This window comes from Pseudorasbora parva, chromosome 15, assembly GCF_024679245.1.
Source record: "Pseudorasbora parva isolate DD20220531a chromosome 15, ASM2467924v1, whole genome shotgun sequence".
Lineage (NCBI taxonomy): Eukaryota > Metazoa > Chordata > Actinopteri > Cypriniformes > Gobionidae > Pseudorasbora > Pseudorasbora parva.
In genome coordinates this window covers 2506811-2528897 of record NC_090186.1, presented here as the reverse complement: position 1 = coordinate 2528897, position 22087 = coordinate 2506811, and the positions used below count along the sequence as shown (strand labels likewise).

The 22087-nt window shown below is 41.3% G+C and overlaps 1 protein-coding gene across 20 annotated transcripts in view; it reads right to left on the bottom strand.

Moving 5' to 3' along the window:
• Positions 1-22087, bottom strand: part of ptprk (protein tyrosine phosphatase receptor type K) — a 278449-nt gene that overhangs the window by 53747 nt on the left and 202615 nt on the right. For all 20 annotated transcript variants that reach the window (XM_067416690.1, XM_067416688.1, XM_067416697.1 and 17 more), the window contains 5 exons: positions 19878-19987; positions 18829-19030; positions 14365-14470; positions 12352-12625; positions 10408-10444 (listed from right to left, as the gene is read on the bottom strand). In XM_067416690.1, coding sequence (XP_067272791.1) covers positions 10408-10444; positions 12352-12625; positions 14365-14470; positions 18829-19030; positions 19878-19987 — 729 coding nt within the window. The remainder of the gene's footprint in view (positions 1-10407; positions 10445-12351; positions 12626-14364; positions 14471-18828; positions 19031-19877; positions 19988-22087) is intronic.

The following is a 22087-nucleotide window of genomic DNA, read 5'->3' as shown; positions in this document are numbered from 1 at the left end:
AAAATGATAAAATGCAATATAATATATTATATTATAATATAGGGACAGGTGTGGTGGTGTGGGTCAGTTTAAGGGTAGAGTTAGGGTCAGGTGTGGTGGTGTGGGTCAGTTTAAGGGTAGAGTTAGGGTCAGGTGTGGTGGTGTGGGTCAGTTTAAGGGTAGAGTTAGGGTCAGGTGTGGTGGTGTGGGTCAGTTTAAGGGTAGAGTTAGGGTCAGGTGTGGTGGTGTGGGTCAGTTTAAGGGTAGAGTTAGGGACAGGTGTGGTGGTGTGGGTCAGTTTAAGGGTAGAGTTAGGGTCAGGTGTGGTGATGTGGGTCAGTTTAAGGGTAGAGTTAGGGTCAGGTGTGGTGGTGTGGGTCAGTTTAAGGGTAGAGTTAGGGACAGGTGTGGTGGTGTGGGTCAGTTTAAGGGTAGAGTTAGGGACAGGTGTGGTGGTGTGGGTCAGTTTAAGGGTAGAGTTAGGGACAGGTGTGGTGGTGTGGGTCAGTTTAAGGGTAGAGTTAGGGTCAGGTGTGGTGGTGTGGGTCAGTTTAAGGGTAGGGTTAGGGTCAGGTGTGGTGGTGTGGGTCAGTTTAAGGGTAGAGTTAGGGACAGGTGTGGTGGTGTGGGTCAGTTTAAGGGTAGAGTTAGGGTCAGGTGTGGTGGTGTGGGTCAGTTTAAGGGTAGAGTTAGGGACAGGTGTGGTGGTGTGGGTCAGTTTAAGGGTAGAGTTAGGGACAGGTGTGGTGGTGTGGGTCAGTTTAAGGGTAGAGTTAGGGACAGGTGTGGTGGTGTGGGTCAGTTTAAGGGTAGAGTTAGGGACAGGTGTGGTGGTGTGGGTCAGTTTAAGGGTAGAGTTAGGGTCAGGTGTGGTGGTGTGGGTCAGTTTAAGGGTAGAGTTAGGGTCAGGCGTGGTGGTGTGGGTCAGTTTAAGGGTAGAGTTAGGGTCAGGTGTGGTGGTGTGGGTCAGTTTAAGGGTAGAGTTAGGGTCAGGTGTGGTGGTGTGGGTCAGTTTAAGGGTAGAGTTAGGGTCAGGTGTGGTGGTGTGGGTCAGTTTAAGGGTAGAGTTAGGGTCAGGTGTGGTGGTGTGGGTCAGTTTAAGGGTAGAGTTAGGGTCAGGTGTGGTGGTGTGGGTCAGTTTAAGGGTAGAGTTAGGGACAGGTGTGGTGGTGTGGGTCAGTTTAAGGGTAGAGTTAGGGACAGGTGTGGTGGTGTGGGTCAGTTTAAGGGTAGAGTTAGGGTCAGGTGTGGTGGTGTGGGTCAGTTTAAGGGTAGAGTTAGGGTCAGGTGTGGTGGTGTGGGTCAGTTTAAGGGTAGAGTTAGGGTCAGGTGTGGTGGTGTGGGTCAGTTTAAGGGAAGAGTTAGGGTCAGGTGTGGTGGTGTGGGTCAGTTTAAGGGTAGAGTTAGGGTCAGGTGTGGTGGTGTGGGTCAGTTTAAGGGTAGAGTTAGGGTCAGGTGTGGTGGTGTGGGTCAGTTTAAGGGTAGAGTTAGGGACAGGTGTGGTGGTGTGGGTCAGTTTAAGGGTAGAGTTAGGGTCAGGTGTGGTGGTGTGGGTCAGTTTAAGGGTAGAGTTAGGGTCAGGTGTGGTGGTGTGGGTCAGTTTAAGGGTAGAGTTAGGGACAGGTGTGGTGGTGTGGGTCAGTTTAAGGGTAGAGTTAGGGACAGGTGTGGTGGTGTGGGTCAGTTTAAGGGTAGAGTTAGGGTCAGGTGTGGTGGTGTGGGTCAGTTTAAGGGTAGAGTTAGGGACAGGTGTGGTGGTGTGGGTCAGTTTAAGGGTAGAGTTAGGGACAGGTGTGGTGGTGTGGGTCAGTTTAAGGGTAGAGTTAGGGTCAGGTGTGGTGGTGTGGGTCAGTTTAAGGGTAGAGTTAGGGTCAGGTGTGGTGGTGTGGGTCAGTTTAAGGGTAGAGTTAGGGTCAGGTGTGGTGGTGTGGGTCAGTTTAAGGGTAGAGTGAGGGACAGGTGTGGTGGTGTGGGTCAGTTTAAGGGTAGAGTCAGGGTCAGGTGTGGTGGTGTGGGTCAGTTTAAGGGAAGAGTTAGGGTCAGGTGTGGTGGTGTGGGTCAGTTTAAGGGTAGAGTTAGGGTCAGGTGTGGTGGTGTGGGTCAGTTTAAGGGTAGAGTTAGGGACAGGTGTGGTGGTGTGGGTCAGTTTAAGGGTAGAGTTAGGGTCAGGTGTGGTGGTGTGGGTCAGTTTAAGGGTAGAGTTAGGGTCAGGTGTGGTGGTGTGGGTCAGTTTAAGGGTAGAGTTAGGGACAGGTGTGGTGGTGTTGGTCAGTTTAAGGGTAGAGTTAGGGACAGGTGTGGTGGTGTGGGTCAGTTTAAGGGTAGAGTTAGGGTCAGGTGTGGTGGTGTGGGTCAGTTTAAGGGTAGAGTTAGGGTCAGGTGTGGTGGTGTGGGTCAGTTTAAGGGTAGAGTTAGGGTCAGGTGTGGTGGTGTGGGTCAGTTTAAGGGTAGAGTTAGGGACAGGTGTGGTGGTGTGGATCAGTTTAAGGGTAGAGTTAGGGTCAGGTGTGGTGGTGTGGGTCAGTTTAAGGGTAGAGTTAGGGTCAGGTGTGGTGGTGTGGGTCAGTTTAAGGGTAGAGTTAGGGTCAGGTGTGGTGGTGTGGGTCAGTTTAAGGGTAGAGTTAGGGTCAGGTGTGGTGGTGTGGGTCAGTTTAAGGGTAGAGTTAGGGACAGGTGTGGTGGTGTTGGTCAGTTTAAGGGTAGAGTTAGGGTCAGGTGTGGTGGTGTGGGTCAGTTTAAGGGTAGAGTTAGGGTCAGGCGTGGTGGTGTGGGTCAGTTTAAGGGTAGAGTTAGGGTCAGGTGTGGTGGTGTGGGTCAGTTTAAGGGTAGAGTTAGGGACAGGTGTGGTGGTGTGGATCAGTTTAAGGGTAGAGTTAGGGTCAGGTGTGGTGGTGTGGGTCAGTTTAAGGGTAGAGTTAGGGTCAGGTGTGGTGGTGTGGGTCAGTTTAAGGGTAGAGTTAGGGACAGGTGTGGTGGTGTGGGTCAGTTTAAGGGTAGAGTTAGGGTCAGGCGTGGTGGTGTGGGTCAGTTTAAGGGTAGAGTTAGGGTCAGGTGTGGTGGTGTGGGTCAGTTTAAGGGTAGAGTTAGGGTCAGGTGTGGTGGTGTGGGTCAGTTTAAGGGTAGAGTTAGGGACAGGTGTGGTGGTGTGGATCAGTTTAAGGGTAGAGTTAGGGTCAGGTGTGGTGGTGTGGGTCAGTTTAAGGGTAGAGTTAGGGTCAGGTGTGGTGGTGTGGGTCAGTTTAAGGGTAGAGTTAGGGTCAGGTGTGGTGGTGTGGGTCAGTTTAAGGGTAGAGTTAGGGTCAGGTGTGGTGGTGTGGGTCAGTTTAAGGGTAGAGTTAGGGTCAGGTGTGGTGGTGTGGGTCAGTTTAAGGGTAGAGTTAGGGACAGGTGTGGTGGTGTGGGTCAGTTTAAGGGTAGAGTTAGGGACAGGTGTGGTGGTGTGGGTCAGTTTAAGGGTAGAGTTAGGGACAGGTGTGGTGGTGTGGGTCAGTTTAAGGGTAGAGTTAGGGACAGGTGTGGTGGTGTGGGTCAGTTTAAGGGTAGAGTTAGGGTCAGGTGTGGTGGTGTGGGTCAGTTTAAGGGTAGAGTTAGGGTCAGGTGTGGTGGTGTGGGTCAGTTTAAGGGTAGAGTTAGGGTCAGGTGTGGTGGTGTGGGTCAGTTTAAGGGTAGAGTTAGGGTCAGGTGTGGTGGTGTGGGTCAGTTTAAGGGTAAAGTTAGGTGTAAGGGGAGTGTCAACAAGTACAATGTAAAAACATGTATGTACACAATAAGTGTATTGTATCAAATGATTCATTACAATGTTAGTACATAGTAGTTAAGGCCACCTAATATAAAGTGGGTCCGGTTTTTCTTACTAAGATGCCACATTATAACTTCTACATTCAAGCATTATGAAAGTCTTCTGGCCATAGCATCTCCGTTTAAATGCTTGGAGGTTTCACAAACAGATTGTTGAATATATATAACAAATATTTCCAAATATGCATATAACTTTTGATTAAATGAACCTATTATAGTGAATCTGGTCTTAATGGATTCCTTGGGTCATGCCGAGAACATAGATACCAATTTTGCCATGTTTGGCCAAACTTGCTGTCCCCCATTTTGCTTTTCTTTAAAAACATACTTTTTGAACTCCTCCTGGACTGTCTGTCCGATTTTCACCGAAATCGAATCGCATCATCTTCAGATTGTGCTGACAAACCATTATGGATTTCGTGTCGATAGACAAAACCGTTTTCGTATTTCCGCAGCAACAAAATTGAGGCACGATGCCAAAATGACTCAAATTGAGGCTGTGCCTCTGCAACTCAAACATCATGAAAGTCTCCTGACCACAACAGCTCCCTTTAAATGCCTGGACGTTTCACAAACATTCGTTTGCAGTGCGATCTCGTCTCTCGCTGCCAAAACATAACAGAACGGGATGAAAATGACTGTCGGATATGTTTCTCCAAACATTGGCAGACAACCACAGTATCATTCCATTGTTGAACACTAATATTATTACCTGGCACGAATACATTATGCAAAACACAGAAATGAGTCTGCTCTAAAAATAAATGTAGGAAGCAGTTCAAAGCGAAGACGTTGCCTCCGAGCACAGCCTAAAGAACAGAGTGTGAACGATGCCATGTCGAGCTAAACCGAATGTAAGGCCTCTGGGTGATTCACGAGCGCTGCACACACCACTGAAATCACGATATACTGGAGTACACACTGCGTCAGAGAGCCTGCAAACACACACATCTCAAATAAGGACAACTACAAATTGTATTTTATGTCTCTTGTTCTGGTGTGTTAAATTTGCAACTGCAAATATTGAAAGTATACATATTTTTTTAAATATACGCACAGAAACTAATATATCAATTTTAAAAAAGCCACTTAAGTGCACTTATAACACTTTAAAAAAGAGCACTTATAATAATGTTAAATTAAATGTGCTCTCATTATGTTTTAATAATCTTGTGCTTTAAAGAAGTGCAATACATGTGATGTGTTGACTAGCATCCTAAAGCACACGTAAAGCACTTCATTATTTTTAGGGGCCAAGCAGCTATTGTAATCATTTGCGTCCTTCTTTTTCATTCGAGTCTATGGCAGCCCATAGAAGCTCTTGCAGGAAAGTTGTGAAATTTGGCACACTAATAGAGGACAGTCTGAGCTATCCCAATAGCAAATCTAGAGTCTCTAACTCAATCCCTCTAGCACCACCAACTGTCCAAAGTTGCACTCATGTTTATGCTAATAACTTTTGATCTGGAAGTGCTAGAGACAAAATTCATTTGAAACTTTCCAGAAAAAAAATCTACTTTTCCGAACTCCTCCTAGGCAATTGCTAGCAGATCATCTACACACCATGCTGACAAAAAGTCATGATTCGTCAAACTGTTCTCAAATAACACTTAAATGAATTCAACAAAGTGCCTGCCAAAATAAACATGAGGCTGTATCTCCACAACAATTTAGTGTATTCTGACCAAACTTGGTGTGTTATGACAACCATGACCCTGAGGGTACCTGCACAGTTTCGGCGCAGTGCCACCTGGTGGTCCGGAGATATGAAAAAATTGCTATTTTTACTTATAACTTAACACTTTGGTTAAAATGGTCGCTTTAGGTATGGTGCCTCATGACGAGTCAAACGATACCCAATTTACCCATATCTGCCATTTTGGGTGTCGGCCATTTTGAATTGTCCAAAAATGCTATATTTTACGTATATTGGCGTATCGTTACGAAACTTTGTATGTGTCTTCGGCATTATGTCCTAACGGTTCTTCAAAAAGTTTTCGGGAATTTGGAATACAACGAATATTTTGATTAATTTAGCCAATTATAATAAATGTACATAACTTAATAGTCTTAATAGATTCCTTGGGTCATGCCGAGAACATAGACACATAAAATAATCTTATTTCTGTTTGGGACGGAAACAAGATTTCAATCAGAATCAAGATTATTTTCCTCACCCCATTGGCAGATCATTTTGCCTGTTTTAAGCAAAAACTCACTTCATTTAGATTTTATTTTCAACAAAACAAGAAAAAATATCTTATGTCATTTTTCTTTTTTAGATATTTAGACTAGAAACAAGATAAAATTACTAAGTAAGAAGAGCATTTGTTGCAGTGCTGGAGGATATTTAATATGGCATGTCATTCTGAGATGTCTTGATCACTACAGAAGCTAGCATGAGTTCATGTGGTGTGAGGCCGGAGCTTCCTCTATTGTGTCAGGGCACTGCAGTGGAGCGTCGGGTCTATAACCCTGTCAGAAATACATCACAGCCGACTGAAATACCTCTCGCACACCGATATAACAGCACAACTATCATTACGGCATCTACGGCTATTGATCCAAACTCCAACACGCTGCGTATGACATTTACGGCACTCCTGATGCCGACTCCACTCTCGGCTCTGCCTGTAAATGCCGCATTGTGCGAGCTGTCTGGGCAGCAGAAGTAAATGGATCTTCGCTGTGTCCTGAAGCTCTACTATAAGCTTTTAAGAGTGATAAGGCAATGACCTGCTGACATGGGCCTCTTAAATAAAGCCATCAGCTGTACTCTCCTGCCTCTGGATCTTTGGGGCAGATTATTTTACCCAACAATAACACTCAGACAAAACCAAAGGCGCGGTCACACGGCTCTTCCGCACATTTGGGCGAGTGAGCAGCCTGGGGCCAAACGGCCGAGACGCAGTGCTGCCCTAATGCACCACATTGCAAAAAAATGCATTTCTTACTTGGTATTTTTGTCTTTAGTCAAAATATCAAAAAAATCTTACATTAAGAAACATTAACTAGACAAGTAAAAATTATTGTCTTGTTTTCAGTTTTTGCTTAAAATAAGATAAATAACCTGCCAATGGGGTAAGAAAAATAATCTTGTTTTCTGTTTAGATGTTTGAATTAAGATTATTTATCTTATTTTAAGCAAAAACTCTCTTCATTTTGAGTCATTTTTCCCCAAAACAAGACAATTACTTTTGCTTGTCTAGTAAATACTTCTTGTTTTAAGAATTTTTAGATATTTGGACAAGAAACAAGACACAAATACTGAGGAAGAAGAGCATTTTTTTGCAGTGTTAGAAATGTGACGCTTTGAGCGCGGTTGAGCTGTAACCGTAAACACCTCTGACTGTTCATTGTGCTCATGCGCTCATCGGATGGGCCTGCATTCAAACGCTCTGTTTATCTGTGTAAGCGTTCTGTGAAAAGCTTCATTGATGTATATTTACTACATGTTTGTGAAGCGCTGATCGTAGTAGCCAATCACAGACACATTTGTTGAGCGCGTGAGCACAATGGCCAGTCAGAGGAGTTTACGATAACGCTCAAAAAACGCTCAAAGCGTCACATTTCTAACATTTCAGTACCGATTTGGTATCGCGGTTGATACTTTTTACAACACTAACACACACATATATCTGTCAATAACAATTAAGCAGGTTTTCCAGCATATTTGAGCTCTTTCCAGCAGTGAGTGTGTGATCCTGAGGACGATTGAAGGACTCAAACATAACTATTAAAAAAGGTTGAAACACTCACTGACGCTCCAGAAGGAAACACAACGCATTTAGAGCCGGGGTGAACAGTTTTGCGCAGGATGATGTCGTCCACATTTTTCTTTTTTTGTTTAAATATAACATTTTTTTCATGTAGTGCTGCCCTTCAGAAGCATCTGAAGATACTTGCATGTTTCCCGGAAGACAAATTAAGTACAATTTACCTTGATCTTTAAATTGCAAAGGTCCCCCCACCCGGCTCTTAAAGGGTTAGTTCACCCAAAAATTAAATTTCTTTCAATAACTCCCGGAAAATATAATGGAACAAATTCAAATATATAGGACGTTATTGGACTATTCTGTTTAACATTCTGCAGATTTGAAGAATTTTAGGATTTTTCTGATTTTTTTTTGTCAGTTTAACTGCTCAGGACAAACAAGAGACTCAAGAACAACCATCACAAAACACACACACACCATCAGGGAACGACACAAACACACACACACACACACACACACACACACACACACACACACACACACACACACACACACACACACACACACACACACACACACACACACACACACACACACACACACACACACACACACACACACACACACACACACACACACACACACACACACACGATTAAGAATCAAGGGTTCATTTTGAACGGGGTCATTTTTATAATTGCAGCTGTTTTTGTCTTGTGATCTCTATACGTTAACACCTTTTATGTAAAATATCTTATTCAGGACAGCACTAAATAAAACATAACATGCATTTTGTATAATCCTCTTATTTTGTTAAACTTATTCACATTTTCATAGATATTACCAGGAGTTCACAAACTATCACTCGCCACTATACATGAAATGTGTTACTTTATTTCCGAACCACATGTATGGACAATACTAAAATGTGTGTGTGAAATGATCTAACTATTCTAAAATCACTAGCTCATTATTTTAATGACGGGTTAGTCTCTCACTGTAAATAATGGTATCTTTCAACGGTTGCCTTAAAGAGCTATATCTATCTGACAGATCAGTGTATTCAGGCGGATTCAGGGATAATAAATAATGTTTTTTGACTTGAACAAAACCAGCTAATTTAGATCCCGTTAACCGTTTGTTTTCACTGTGTCTCACGTCTGTCTCCAGTGGGAAACAACTTTTTTTAGGAGAACTTATGACTTTTAACTATTAAATCTATTATTATTTTACCCTTTTTAAATGATCTTAACTGCAGCACTTTGAGATTTCTTCCAAATGTAAAGTGCAATATAAATCAAATGTATTATTATTATTATAACTCTGCACAAGAAACGGTTCACGTCCATCATGCTCGCACGGAGGAAAAGCAAAGGCTGACGGTGGTCTCACGATGGGTTTTGACACTTGGGTTAAAGGTGATTAATGTGCGGCGCGGTGTGGTTTTAGATGCAGGCCTGTATTGGTTCAGACATGAAATTTTGCCCCCTGCCAGGACACTTCTGTTTCTGTCAGCTCTCATGAGTCTGATCGCAGAGAAAAAACACTGGGAGCAATTCAATGGAAATTGGATTACGTCCATTTTGGAGATAAAATTCCACGGTTAAAAACAAAAATGTATTTTTGTTGCTAAACAACACATGACGTGGGCTATATCTAATCCGTTCTGGGAGCGCTCGGAGCCTCGGGCAGACTTTTATCATTCGATTTCCTGCTGAAAAACAATTAATGAAGAGCCAGAGGAGGAAATAATGCGCAATAACTCAGACGAGATATGACCGAAGGTGCTTTCTGTACTGTCATTACCGCACCAGACAGTTTATACTCGTGTGTATCACTTCATGCAGAAAATGCTGTTAAAATATGTACATCAAAACTACAAGTTCAATAGGCATTTGTGATTGAGCTCCAATCATAAAGCAACTAATATAATATAAACAAAATCACAACTCCACAATATAAATATATATATATATATATATATATATATATATATATATATATATATATATATATATATATATATATATATATATATATATATATCATAATACAAATACGTTAACATATTTACTGACATACCACTTGAGATTAATTTATATAAATATTATAATTCAACTTTATTTGGAGTACTTCTTTATTTGCACACTGCACACTTCTTAATATTAAGTCTTAATATCAGTATTAGTAGGAAAAGTGTAATCTCTGTATAATATCAGAGTCTTTAAATGCAAGATATTTAAAGTTTACCTTAAGTATACTTGCAAGAGTTCTTCTTTGGCACAATCAAATACACTTAAATATATCTTTAGTTGGAGCTCAGCACTATGTCTGGATACCTTAAGTTTATTCAGTACAAAATTACTCCAATTTAGCAGACTTTAAGTAAATCAGTTTAGTATACCAACAGTTCAATTGCAGGGTATTTATATTAAGTATGTAATGTGTAAATGTATTTGCAGTATGCTTAGAAAGACGTCTCTGCAGAAGAAGATCAACGCCTACTTTATCATCACAACTCTGGCCCGGCCCACTTCATCATCACAACGCTGGCCCCGCCCACTTCATCATCACAGCTCTAGCCCCACCCACTGGAGTGTTAGTGAGATGACGATGAGAGACGAGCGACTACAGATAACATTCCCTTCCAAAGGATCCTAATAGGGATCCTAGGGATGAGCTGATTTATCTTCATCAGTGTGAGTGTCTCAGTTGAGCATTATTAATGTCAATCTATAGTCTGTCTATATAATCAAACACTGTCCCACTAACATGGCTTTCCTATAACGCTGCTGAAAGCTCAGAGACTTCAGACGGCTGTCAGACTTTAACACGTTCTTACATCATAACATCAAAGACAGAAAGAGAGATTAGATCCTACAGTAGACGCATGCTCTCAATCCACAGGGCTTACCTTTAAATGCCAGTTTCAAACACTGCGTTTTACTTTCCTGAAAAACAGAAACAACAATTCAGTTACTTCTCCATTAATAGCAGAGCAGAATGACAAATCTGCAAAACATATAGAGTAGAATGACTGGTATTTTTATCTCATTAATATACCCGGATGAAGCACTTAATTTACCAGAAAAAACTAAGTGTGGCATGCTGGACACTTCATTGATGCAGCTTTAATTTTTAGTTTAGTTTAATTACGGTTATAATATCTGCCGATGAAGAGAGAACAGGGATAGTTTAGTTTAATTACGGTTATAATATCTGCTGATGAAGAGAACAGGGATAGTTTAGTTTAATTACGGTTATAATATCTGCTGATGAAGAGAGAACAGGGATAGTTTAGTTTAATTACGGTTATAATATCTGCCGATGGAGAGAGAACAGGGATAGTTTAGTTTAATTACGGTTATAATATCTGCTGATGACGAGAGAACAGGGATAGTTTAGTTTAATTACGGTTATAATATCTGCCGATGAAGAGAGAACAGGGATAGTTTAGTTTAATTACGGTTATAATATCTGCTGATGAAGAGAGAACAGGGATAGTTTAGTTTAATTACGGTTATAATATCTGCCGATGAAGAGAGAACAGGGATAGTTTAGTTTAATTACGGTTATAATATCTGCCGATGAAGAGAGAACAGGGATAGTTTAGTTTAATTACGGTTATAATATCTGCTGATGAAGAGAGAACAGGGATAGTTTAGTTTAATTACGGTTATAATATCTGCAGATGAAGAGAGAACAGGGATAGTTTAGTTTAATTACGGTTATAATATCTGCTGATGAAGAGAGAACAGGGATAGTTTAGTTTAATTACGGTTATAATATCTGCTGATGAAGAGAGAACAGGGATAGTTTAGTTTAATTACGGTTATAATATCTGCTGATGAAGAGAGAACAGGGATAGTTTAGTTTAATTACGGTTATAATATCTGCAGATGAAGAGAGAACAGGGATAGTTTAGTTTAATTACGGTTATAATATCTGCTGATGAAGAGAGAACAGGGATAGTTTAGTTTAATTACGGTTATAATATCTGCTGATGACGAGAGAACAGGGATAGTTTAGTTTAATTACGGTTATAATATCTGCTGATGAAGAGAGAACAGGGATAGTTTAGTTTAATTACGGTTATAATATCTGCCGATGAAGAGAGAACAGGGATAGTTTAGTTTAATTACGGTTATAATATCTGCTGATGAAGAGAGAACAGGGATAGTTTAGTTTAATTACGGTTATAATATCTGCCGATGAAGAGAGAACAGGGATAGTTTAGTTTAATTACGGTTATAATATCAGCTGATGAAGAGAGAGAACAGGGATAGTTTAGTTTAATTACGGTTATAATATCTGCTGATGCAGAGAGAACAGGGATAGTTTAGTTTAATTACGGTTATAACTGATGCTGTCATCTCGCTTTATGACGTGCTATTGCATTTGTGTTCGTACTGTCTCAATAAATGAGAAAGACAGACGACAGCTCGAGTGACTCCTAAATGTGCTCGACTACAGCAACTCTTCTTCTGCTCCACATGTTCCCGGGGGCGGGGTTATGCAAATGTGAAGGGTAGTGATGTCACTAACTGGTTGTAGTCCTGACCAGCCGTTTGTTGTAGTCCTTAAAGAGAGATTTCTGTAGAAGAAAATATCTCCCTTTGCTTTGAGCGTCGTAACTTTGCAGATGTTGTTTCTGCTCAAATAGAGACACTACACACTCACTAAAGTTACACTAGTCAAATCATAATCAACCAAACCTTTAACAGTCACAGGTTATTAATCAACAATAAAAGGGCCTGAAGCAACACGAATAGGATTTTGCTCAAGGACAGGACAGTTCTGTAGCGACTGTGTTGACATGAGGGGTGTGTGTGTGTGTGTTCATCTGTCATCGGCTGACCTTCTCCACGCTGCTGACCGCCTGAAAGTAGATGTTGTAGTTTTTGCGGGGTGCGAGGGGAGCGTTCCAGTAGCCGAGGTACGTCTTGTTGTCTCCCACCGTGAATGGCAGCGGTTCTGGGAGATTCCTGGGCGGGAGCTCAGCCGCGAAATAATACGGCAGTCCGGCGCTGGCAGCGTTGTGATAGGACACGGGCTCGCGGTAACACTCCCCGCCTCCAGCCTCCCGACGGGCTCGGTGCGGATTGATCTCCTTCACCACGATCTGATAGGAGCTGTGGATGACGGACAGAACATGACTTAATTTACATCTACACCAAAACCTCCAGCTTTCAACTCTCACAACCACAAGAGCATTAAAGGGTTAGTTCACCCAAAATTTAAAATTATGTCATTAACTCCTCGCCCTAATGTCGCTCCACACCCGTAAGACCTCCGTTCATCTTCACACACAGTTTAAGATATTTTATATTTAGTTCGAGAGCGTATGCAAGTGTATGCACACTATACTGTCCATGTCCAGAAAGGGAATAAAAACATCATCACAGTAGTCCATATGAGACATCAGTGGGTTAATTAGAGTCTCTTGAAGCATCCAAAATACATTTGGGTCCAAAAATAACAAAAACTACGACTTTATTCAGCATTGTTCAGCAATCCTCAAACAAAGATTCAAATGGTTATGAATCAGCGTTATTGATTCATGATTCGAATCGCCAATGTCTCGTGATTTCAGCAGTTTGACACAATCTGAATCATTAATCAATACACTGATTCATAACCGTTTGAATCTTTGTTTGAGGATTGCTGAACAATGCTGAATAAAGTCGTAGTTTTTGTTATTTTTGGACCTCTTCAAGAGATTCTTACTATCCAACTGATGTCTCATATGGACTACTTTGATGATGTTTTTATTCCTTTCTGGTCTTTCTGGAAAGGGACAGTATACCGTACATACGCTTTTCATAAATCTCATTTTTGGGTGAACTAACCCTTTAACAATCATCTCAAAATGCACACACAAAATATAATTTCTTTTGTTTTGAGATGCCGATTCTGTTTTTCTACTTGCTGACAAAATCAATCATTCACCAACGTTTACATGTTTATCCCTAAAGCCTACTTTATCATATTGCATATGCAAATGTCTTAGCCTCTAAATGATCCTCATGATCAGGACATGATCTCCTGCAGTTCTTCTGTCTCTGATTGATAGTTTAGTCTCTTTTACCAAGTAAAAGTCTTCTGGTATAATTGTCCAAGCGTCCTCCTTCAGCTCGTGTCTTACTGCTGTCAGATTTTAACAAGCAAACACAAGAATAACTTTGATATTGTTAGTAATATTTCAGCTGGACTGACAGGTTTACTTGATTATCCATCCTTTATTAGAAGTGTTAAATATGATCTTCAGGCTTTTGAGGAAGGTTTATTTGTATTGCATTTCATTATATGTTTAAAATTTTTTTTAGATTTGATCATAAAACTAAGCATTTAAATGTCATCTTACTATGACATATTACTGGCAGATGTTGATATTTAAATGCATTAATGTAAGATCTCATTGATTTACATTACAATCATCCGAATTACATCACATTTTTCATATAAATATCAGCATCTGCAGCAAATGGCATATTTGCATATTCTTGTCTCACTATTATGTCGGGCATTACGGAGTTAAATCATTTGACATAAAAACGTCACATTAAACACTCTAATAGCTCTAATAGCATCCGTATTTCCCTTCACTTTGCCACTGGTCTTTTTCTGCATTTTCTGAATTTCCGTAAATAAGTTTCTCCTCGTCTTCCATCCGAGTGTGTCTGTAGGAGTGAGTACGTCACATTGATAACAGAGTTACTGAGATACAGAGAGGAAGTGTGTGAGAGGAATACAGAAGAGCTGAAAGAGACATAGAGCTGAGAAACATAGGCAGTGAATTTAGGAGCAACACACACACACACACACACACACACACACACACACACACACACACACACACACACACACACACCTGATGGGAGCTCCTTTAGCCTGGGCAGGTTTCAGCAGGACGGTGATGGTGGTGGCCGTCTCGTTCAGGGACGCCTCAGACCCATCATACTCCTCTAGAGTCGGAGCTGCAGAGACAGAGAGATGTGTCAACAGTCTCCCATTAATACAGGTGTGTGTTGGCGAAGCTTCACTGAAACTCAATCCTGAACTCTACAAGCTGTTCACATTTCCGAGTCGCTGAAAAACAAGTCACTGTTTGCATGAAAAAAAAAACGAGAATCCCAAACTGCTTAAACTTAATACTGCACAAAACACACACTTACACCAACCATAGAATACATGAGGAAACTGACCAGCAATACAGTAACACTGTTACAACTAAATACATTTTAGCTCAAGTCTATGAAATAATATTAACAGATACATCTTTTAATGTTAATCATGTATTAGTAAATGTTGAAATTAACACACACGCACGCACACACAGACTCTCACACACACACACACACGCACACACAAAACACACTTATGCACACACTCACTCACTCACGCGCTCGCTCGCTCACACACACACTCACTCACACGCTCGCTCGCTCGCTCACACACACACACGCTCGCTCGCACTCACTCACTCACTCGCACTCACTCACCCACTCGCACTCACTCACTCACTCACTCACTCACTCACTCACTCACTCACTCACTCACTCACTCACTCACTCACTCACTCACTCACTTACACACTCACACACTCACTCACACACTCACTCACTCACATACACACTCACTCACTCGCTCACTCGCTCACTCACACACTCACACACTCACTCACTCACACACTCGCTCACTCGCTCACTCACATACACACTCACTCGCTCACTCGCTCACTCGCTCACTCGCTCACTCACTCACTCACTCACTCACACACTCACTCACACACTCACTCACTCACTCACATACACACTCACTCGCTCACTCGCTCACTCGCTCACTCACTCACTCACTCACTCACTCACTCACTCACTCACTCACTCACTCACTCACTCACTCACTCACTCACTCACTCACTCACATACACACTCACTCGCTCACTCGCTCACTCGCTCACTCACTCACTCACTCACTCACTCACTCACTCACTCACTCACTCACTCACTCACTCACTCACTCACTCACTCACATACACACTCACTCGCTCACTCGCTCACTCGCTCACTCACTCACTCACTCACTCACTCACTCACTCACTCACTCACTCACTCACTCACTCACTCACTCACTCACTCACTCACTTACTTACACACTCACTCACTCACACACTCACTCACTCACTCACTCACTCACTCACTCACACACTCACTCACTCACTCACTGACTCACTGACTCACTGACTCACACACACACTCACTCACTCACTGACTCACACACTCACACACTCACTCACTCACTCACTCACTCACTCACTCACTCACTCACTCACTCACTCACTCACTCACTCACTCACTCACTCACTCACACACACACTCACTGACTCACACACTCACTCACTCACTCACTCACTCACTCACTCACTCACTGACTCACACACACACTCACTCACTGACTCACACACACACACACACACACACACACACACACACACACACACACACACACACACACACACACTCACTCACTCACTCACTCACTCACTCACTCACTCACTCACTCACTCACTCACACACACCTACGCGTGCACACACACACGCACACAAAACACACTCATGCACACACACACACACACACACACACACACACACACACACACACACACACACACATAAAACACACTCATGCACACACACACACACACACACACACACACACACACACACACACACACACACACACACACTTCACTCTGCATGAGTAATTAAATTTGTCTTCCTCTTCCTTTTCAAAAGGCAGGTTTTTCTTCCCTCATGTTTTGTTAGCTCCACCTACACTTCTCTCCCTCTCAACAAATCTAAAGTGATGGATTTCTGAAACGCTAGGAAATCATATTTCCCCTGATCGTGGCTGTATGACATCTGAAGAGCGGCAGAAAGCCTGAGGGGACGAGATGAGGTTACGCTCATTAGCAAAACACAGGAAGAGCTTTTACATCCAGCTCAGCTGATTACAGCCCATAATTCAACATCCTTTCAGAAGCAGATGCAAATGAAAACAAACAGACAAAGAAGGGCTCATTCATCTTTACAGAACACATTATTTCTATCTCAATTAGTAAAGCACAAATGAGCTGACTTTGGTGAACGGGTCAAAAGTTATTAAAAAATACTGATTACAAGCAAAACATCCACATACAGCATGCTCCAAAGTTTGGGCCAGAAAGATGGAAATAGTTCATACTTTTATTCAACAAGGACGCATTAAAGTAAAGACATTTATAATCGTACAAAATATTCTATTTGTTCTTTAGAATTCTGAAAAATAAATGAGTCAGAATGATTTCTGGAGGATCATGTGACAGAAGACTGATGAAGATTCAGTCAATGAATAAATTACACTACTATATATCCACATAGAAAACAGCTGTTTTACATTATATTTTCACTTTTTTGTGTTAAAATAAATGCATTGAAAAATCTCACTGACCCCAAACTTTTGAATATTAGAGTGTTTGCAAGTACACTGCAAAAAATGTTCTTCTAACACATTAATTTTGTCTTGTTTCCAGTCCAAATATCTAAATATTCTTAAATCAAGATGCTTTTACTAGATCAGTAAAATGACATCAGATATGTTTTCTTGTTTTGTTGAAAAGAAAATCTAAATGAAGTGAGTTTTTGCTTAAAACAGGCAAAATGATCTGCCAATGGGGTGAGAAAAATAATCTTATTTCTGATTGAAATCTTGTTTCTTGTTTCCGTCCCAAACAGAAATAAGATTATTTTTCTCACCCCATTGGCAGATCATTTTGCCTGTTTTAAGCAAAAACTAAGAAACCAAGAAAAAATAACATATGTCGTTTTATTTATCTAGTAAATGCATCTTGATTTAAAGCTGCTGTCCGTAACTTTTTTTGTGTTCAAGATTTACAAAAACTATATAATGAGAATGTACAGCGTGAATCTATTTTCCAAACCGTGTTTTTGTCTTACCCTGAATCATTATGGTCCACTTATAATAAGTGTTTATATTGGGACTATTTCAGGCCAGACTGGTCGGCACCGCTGCGAAGGAACACAGTTCCTGCGTGATCCGCCATAGACATAAACAGAGAGAAGTAGATCCGGCTGCAACGCATGAAGTTCTGTTTATTAACCACTAGAGTAGGGGTGTCCCCGACTAAGGATTTACACATTCGAATCAGAATTTTCTAATCTCTCTATGGTCGACCGATAGTCGAATCTGTGTGTGTGTAAACCATAGACCGTAAAAAAATAAACGGTATAAACGGGTTTGGAAGGGCAGGACACTAGTCAGCAGGAGGCTAAGACTATTTTTATTTTACTTTACACACGGCACACAGCCACCACTATTAATAAAGTGATCAAAACTAGGCTACACTACACATTCGTAAATGAACCATTCTCTCATTTAATAACATTTAAAAGCCGCGATCGAAACACAGAACATCACACAAATATATAAAAGAACATTTTGATAAATAAACCTAAAAAAATACCTGCCAAGAGAGGAAAAGAACACTTTGAGTGCGTTTATATGCGCGTTCTTAAGCCGATTGTGCCTAAAGGGTGTCGGACACCGGACTCAAGCTCAGCGCTGTGTCTCCGGTAATTATCTCACACCAGGCAGACGTGAACATTAAATGCACGTGAGCTCAGTTTTGAATCGACTTCTGACAGAAGAGCTGCACGATGAGTGTATCTTGTAGCACAGGGTGAAATCAGTATGTACTTTCACGATTTAAGGGAAATATACATTTAATCGCCGCGGACAGGTGTCGAATGCCGCTGTCGGTGTATGTGTTCGAATTTTAAAGGCGCAGCGCGTCCGGTGCGAAGCTCAGTGCCCTTAAAGGGGCGATCGCTCAGCGTCGCGACACGTCTTTATAACACTAATATTGAGCACACCCATATTGCCAAAATGGTATGATCCTCGTTTCATAACACGCGCGAAGATTCGACCATGAGATCAGTGGTCGAATCCGGTCCTGCATATCGATGCATCGAATCTTCGACTATTAGGGGTCACCCCTACACTAGAGTGCAAAAAGTTACGGACTGCAGCTTTAAGAATTTTTTGATATTTGGACTAGAAACAAGAAAAAAATACTAAATAAGAAGAGCATTTTTTGCATGATTTCATTGCCATTAGGAAACAACTCAAACTCAACAAAATCATAGTGTTCTGCCTTCTCTTTCCATACCAAACAGATACTCTCAGTCATAACAGAATGAATTCTACTGTTGACTTAATGGTCCATTCAGAAGACCGGATGGATTTGGACAAACACCACATGAATTCAGTCACACACCTGATATGTTGGTGGTGACGTTGAGTGTGGTCGGGGGTCCGTAGCCCTTGCTGGTGCTGGCCCGGATCAGGAACTGGTAGGTGGTTCCTGGATGGAGCTGTGTGAAGTTGTGTCTGGAGCTGTTCCAGGGCAGCGAAACCAGCACAGGCGGCCTCAGCAGAGGCACCGACGGGTCGAAGGAATGCACGCTGCTGTAGCTGATCTGGAGACAGCCAACACATCATATTCAGGGATGCATGAGGGGGATTATTTTTAGTTACACTGCAAAAAATGCTCTTCTTACTTAGTCATTTTGTCTTGTTTCTAGTCTAAATAATCTTAAATCAAGATGCATTTACTATATACAGCTCTGGAAAAAAATAAGAGACCACTTAACGTGGATTTCTCAATGTTAAAGGGTCTCTCAAGTTTTTCCAGAGCTGTAAGTAAAACGACATAAGATATTTTTTCTTGTACTGTTAAAAATAAAATCAAAATGAAGAGAGTTTTTGCTTAAAACAGGCAAAATTAAGTATTTTTTTGTTTTGGGAAAAAATAACTCAATTAAAAAAATGTCGTCAAAATGAAGAGTTTTTATGTAAAATAAGCTAAATAATCTGCCAATGGGGTCAGAAAAATAATCTTAAAACAACATTATTTTTCTCACCCCACTGGCAGATTATTTAGACTAGAAACAAGACAAAAATACTAAGTAAGAAATGCATTTTTTTGCAGTGTGCCAATGGGGTGAGAAAAATAATCTTATTTCTGATTGAAATCTTGTTTCTTGTTTCCGTCCCAATCAGAAATAAGATTATTTTTCTCACCCCATTGGCAGATCATTTCGCCTGTTTTAAGCAAAAACTCACTTTATTTAGATATTTTTCCCCAGAAAACAAGAACAAATATCTCATCATTTTACTGATCTAGTACAGGCATCTTGATTTAAGAATATTTAGATATTTGGACTGGAACCGAAAAAATAGAGCATTTTTTGCAGTGTTAGAAATGAGCATTGAAGTTTTGAACACAAACACCGATCTGACACATAAAAGACGGCCCAGCTTTACCTCGTACTGGGTTATGATGCCGTTGGGCTCTAAAGGCTCTTTCCACTGCAGTGAGATCTTATCCTCAGACGGAGTCGCTCTCACAAACTCCCAGGGAACTGGACCGGGAACTACAGCACAGACAGAGAGAAATCAAGCATCAGCGTTAGTTCAGGAAGGCCACATAGTCAAAAAAATGGTTGGAATAGAACATTTCCAACCCGCCCATATCAGCTGATCCAACACCCATGCACTCAGTTGGCAACTCTCAAACAGGCCGTCGTATTTAAGTGTAGCTTTAGTTCAGTCTGTCTGCTTTCTGCTTCCACGGCACGCTGCTTTGTAACCCACCTCCTCCCCAGCTCCTCCTTAACTGTGTTTAACTTAAGCAATGTCAATGAGTGTTTACATGCTCGTTCTTAAGCCGATTATGCCCAATAAGCCGATATTGATCATGGTCATGTAAACGCGGTAACCCGGTTTCTTTTATCGGAGTAAGGTCATAAACGGCGTAAGCATAAACCGGTCGTTTTTTGCCTCTTACCCTGATTTCGTGATACATGTAAACGCATTAATCTGCTTTCTGTCGGCTTATTGAAGAGCGCATGTGTGATAGGCAGAGCCGTTTCTAGGCATAGGCAAACTAGGCGGTCGCCTAGGGCGCCAACAGCTGGGGGGCGGCAGTGAGCCCCCGCCCCAACAAGATTTTTTTGTTATTTCTTATATATTTTATTAATATTTCATACTTTTGCTATTTCGAGGCATTATGATTAGTTGCGATTATTGGAGTGAAGTCGCCATGGTGATAGTGGCGCTGCTGTAATGAAATGAGATCATGTAGAGGGCGGCAGGGAACGTCTTTATCCATGCTTTAGTTTCATCATCATGAAGAGGTCAAAGCCATCAGGGGCTCAGTATCGTAAAAAGAAAAAAGAGGAAATATAAAAAAGAAAGCGAAATATGCAGGTATGTTAGCCTACTTATTGGTTCTCTATTAAGCTGGTGGCTCTATTATAATGTTGAGCAAGACATTACACTGAATATTAGTACTGGATGGACCGCACACCATGCTCATTTCAGGTGCAGAACATTATAGCATAGTTAACTTGAATAAAAAAAACATTACATCAGAGATAGCTGTTTAGTGTAAATTGATCAAGTAATACTGTCATAACCATAGGCGTCACTAGGCCCTTTTTTATGAACTTATGCCTCAGCCCCCCCTAAAAAAATATGTGATTAACCTTTAAAACATGAAACTGGCGCGAGGCTACGGCTACGGCTTCGTCCCGTCTTTTAGTCTTTGTGTCACTGTGTTCTTCAATCCGCAGCGGCGCCGAGTGACATGGTTTTCAAGCTATTGTTATCTCATTTTTTGGCCTTCAGAACATCTTAAAATACACATATGTAGATCATAGAAATCTAAATTTCCTCCTAACCCCCGAACCCTCCTAACATTTGTGATCTCAGTGATAATAAACCTTGCTAAATTATTAGATTAATGCATGTAAAATATGGCCATGAAATAAGGAAGTCAAAATTTTGCTTTATAAGTTATAGTTTTAAAAAAAGAGGGGGGGGGGGGGGGGGTGATGAATCTTGCCTAGGGTGCCAGAAAGGCTAGAAACGGCCCTGGTGATAGGTGACAAACACGCAAACTTAGAGCAGATTTAAACGCACCCATTGAGTGTTTTGCATGAAATAAGGACATATATCACAAACGCAGACTCTATTAAGACCCAGAGCATTGTAAAGATGTGTTCTCATCTCATCTCAGTCAGCAGAAGTAGAAGAGGTTCAGTCAAACCTGCATGAGGGATAATCTGAGCCGTAAATCTCCAGCTGACTCGCTTTATTAACATCACAACTGACAGAACATTTGAAAAACTCCGATTTTTATTTTTAAAAACTATTGTTTTTGACATCACTACAATGAAATAACCCGGTTTATTAATAAAGTCATGCAAATTAGGTTTATAAGCGTAATCAGTTTACTGGTGTAAATGTGATCATTGATGCATGTTCTCTTCTAAACGGGGGATTTACGATGCCTTCCTAGTTTAAAAATGTGTGAGGTTGTGCCCGGAGGTTGTCTTGGCTTTTCATGGAGCTCATGGAAAGGATTGAGAATTTAAACAGAGCCATAGCGCCAAATGTAAATGTATGCAAAATATGCAATAAAAAGTTAACTAAAAGCTTGTCTATGGTGTTTTTGACTCAAGTGGACCTGT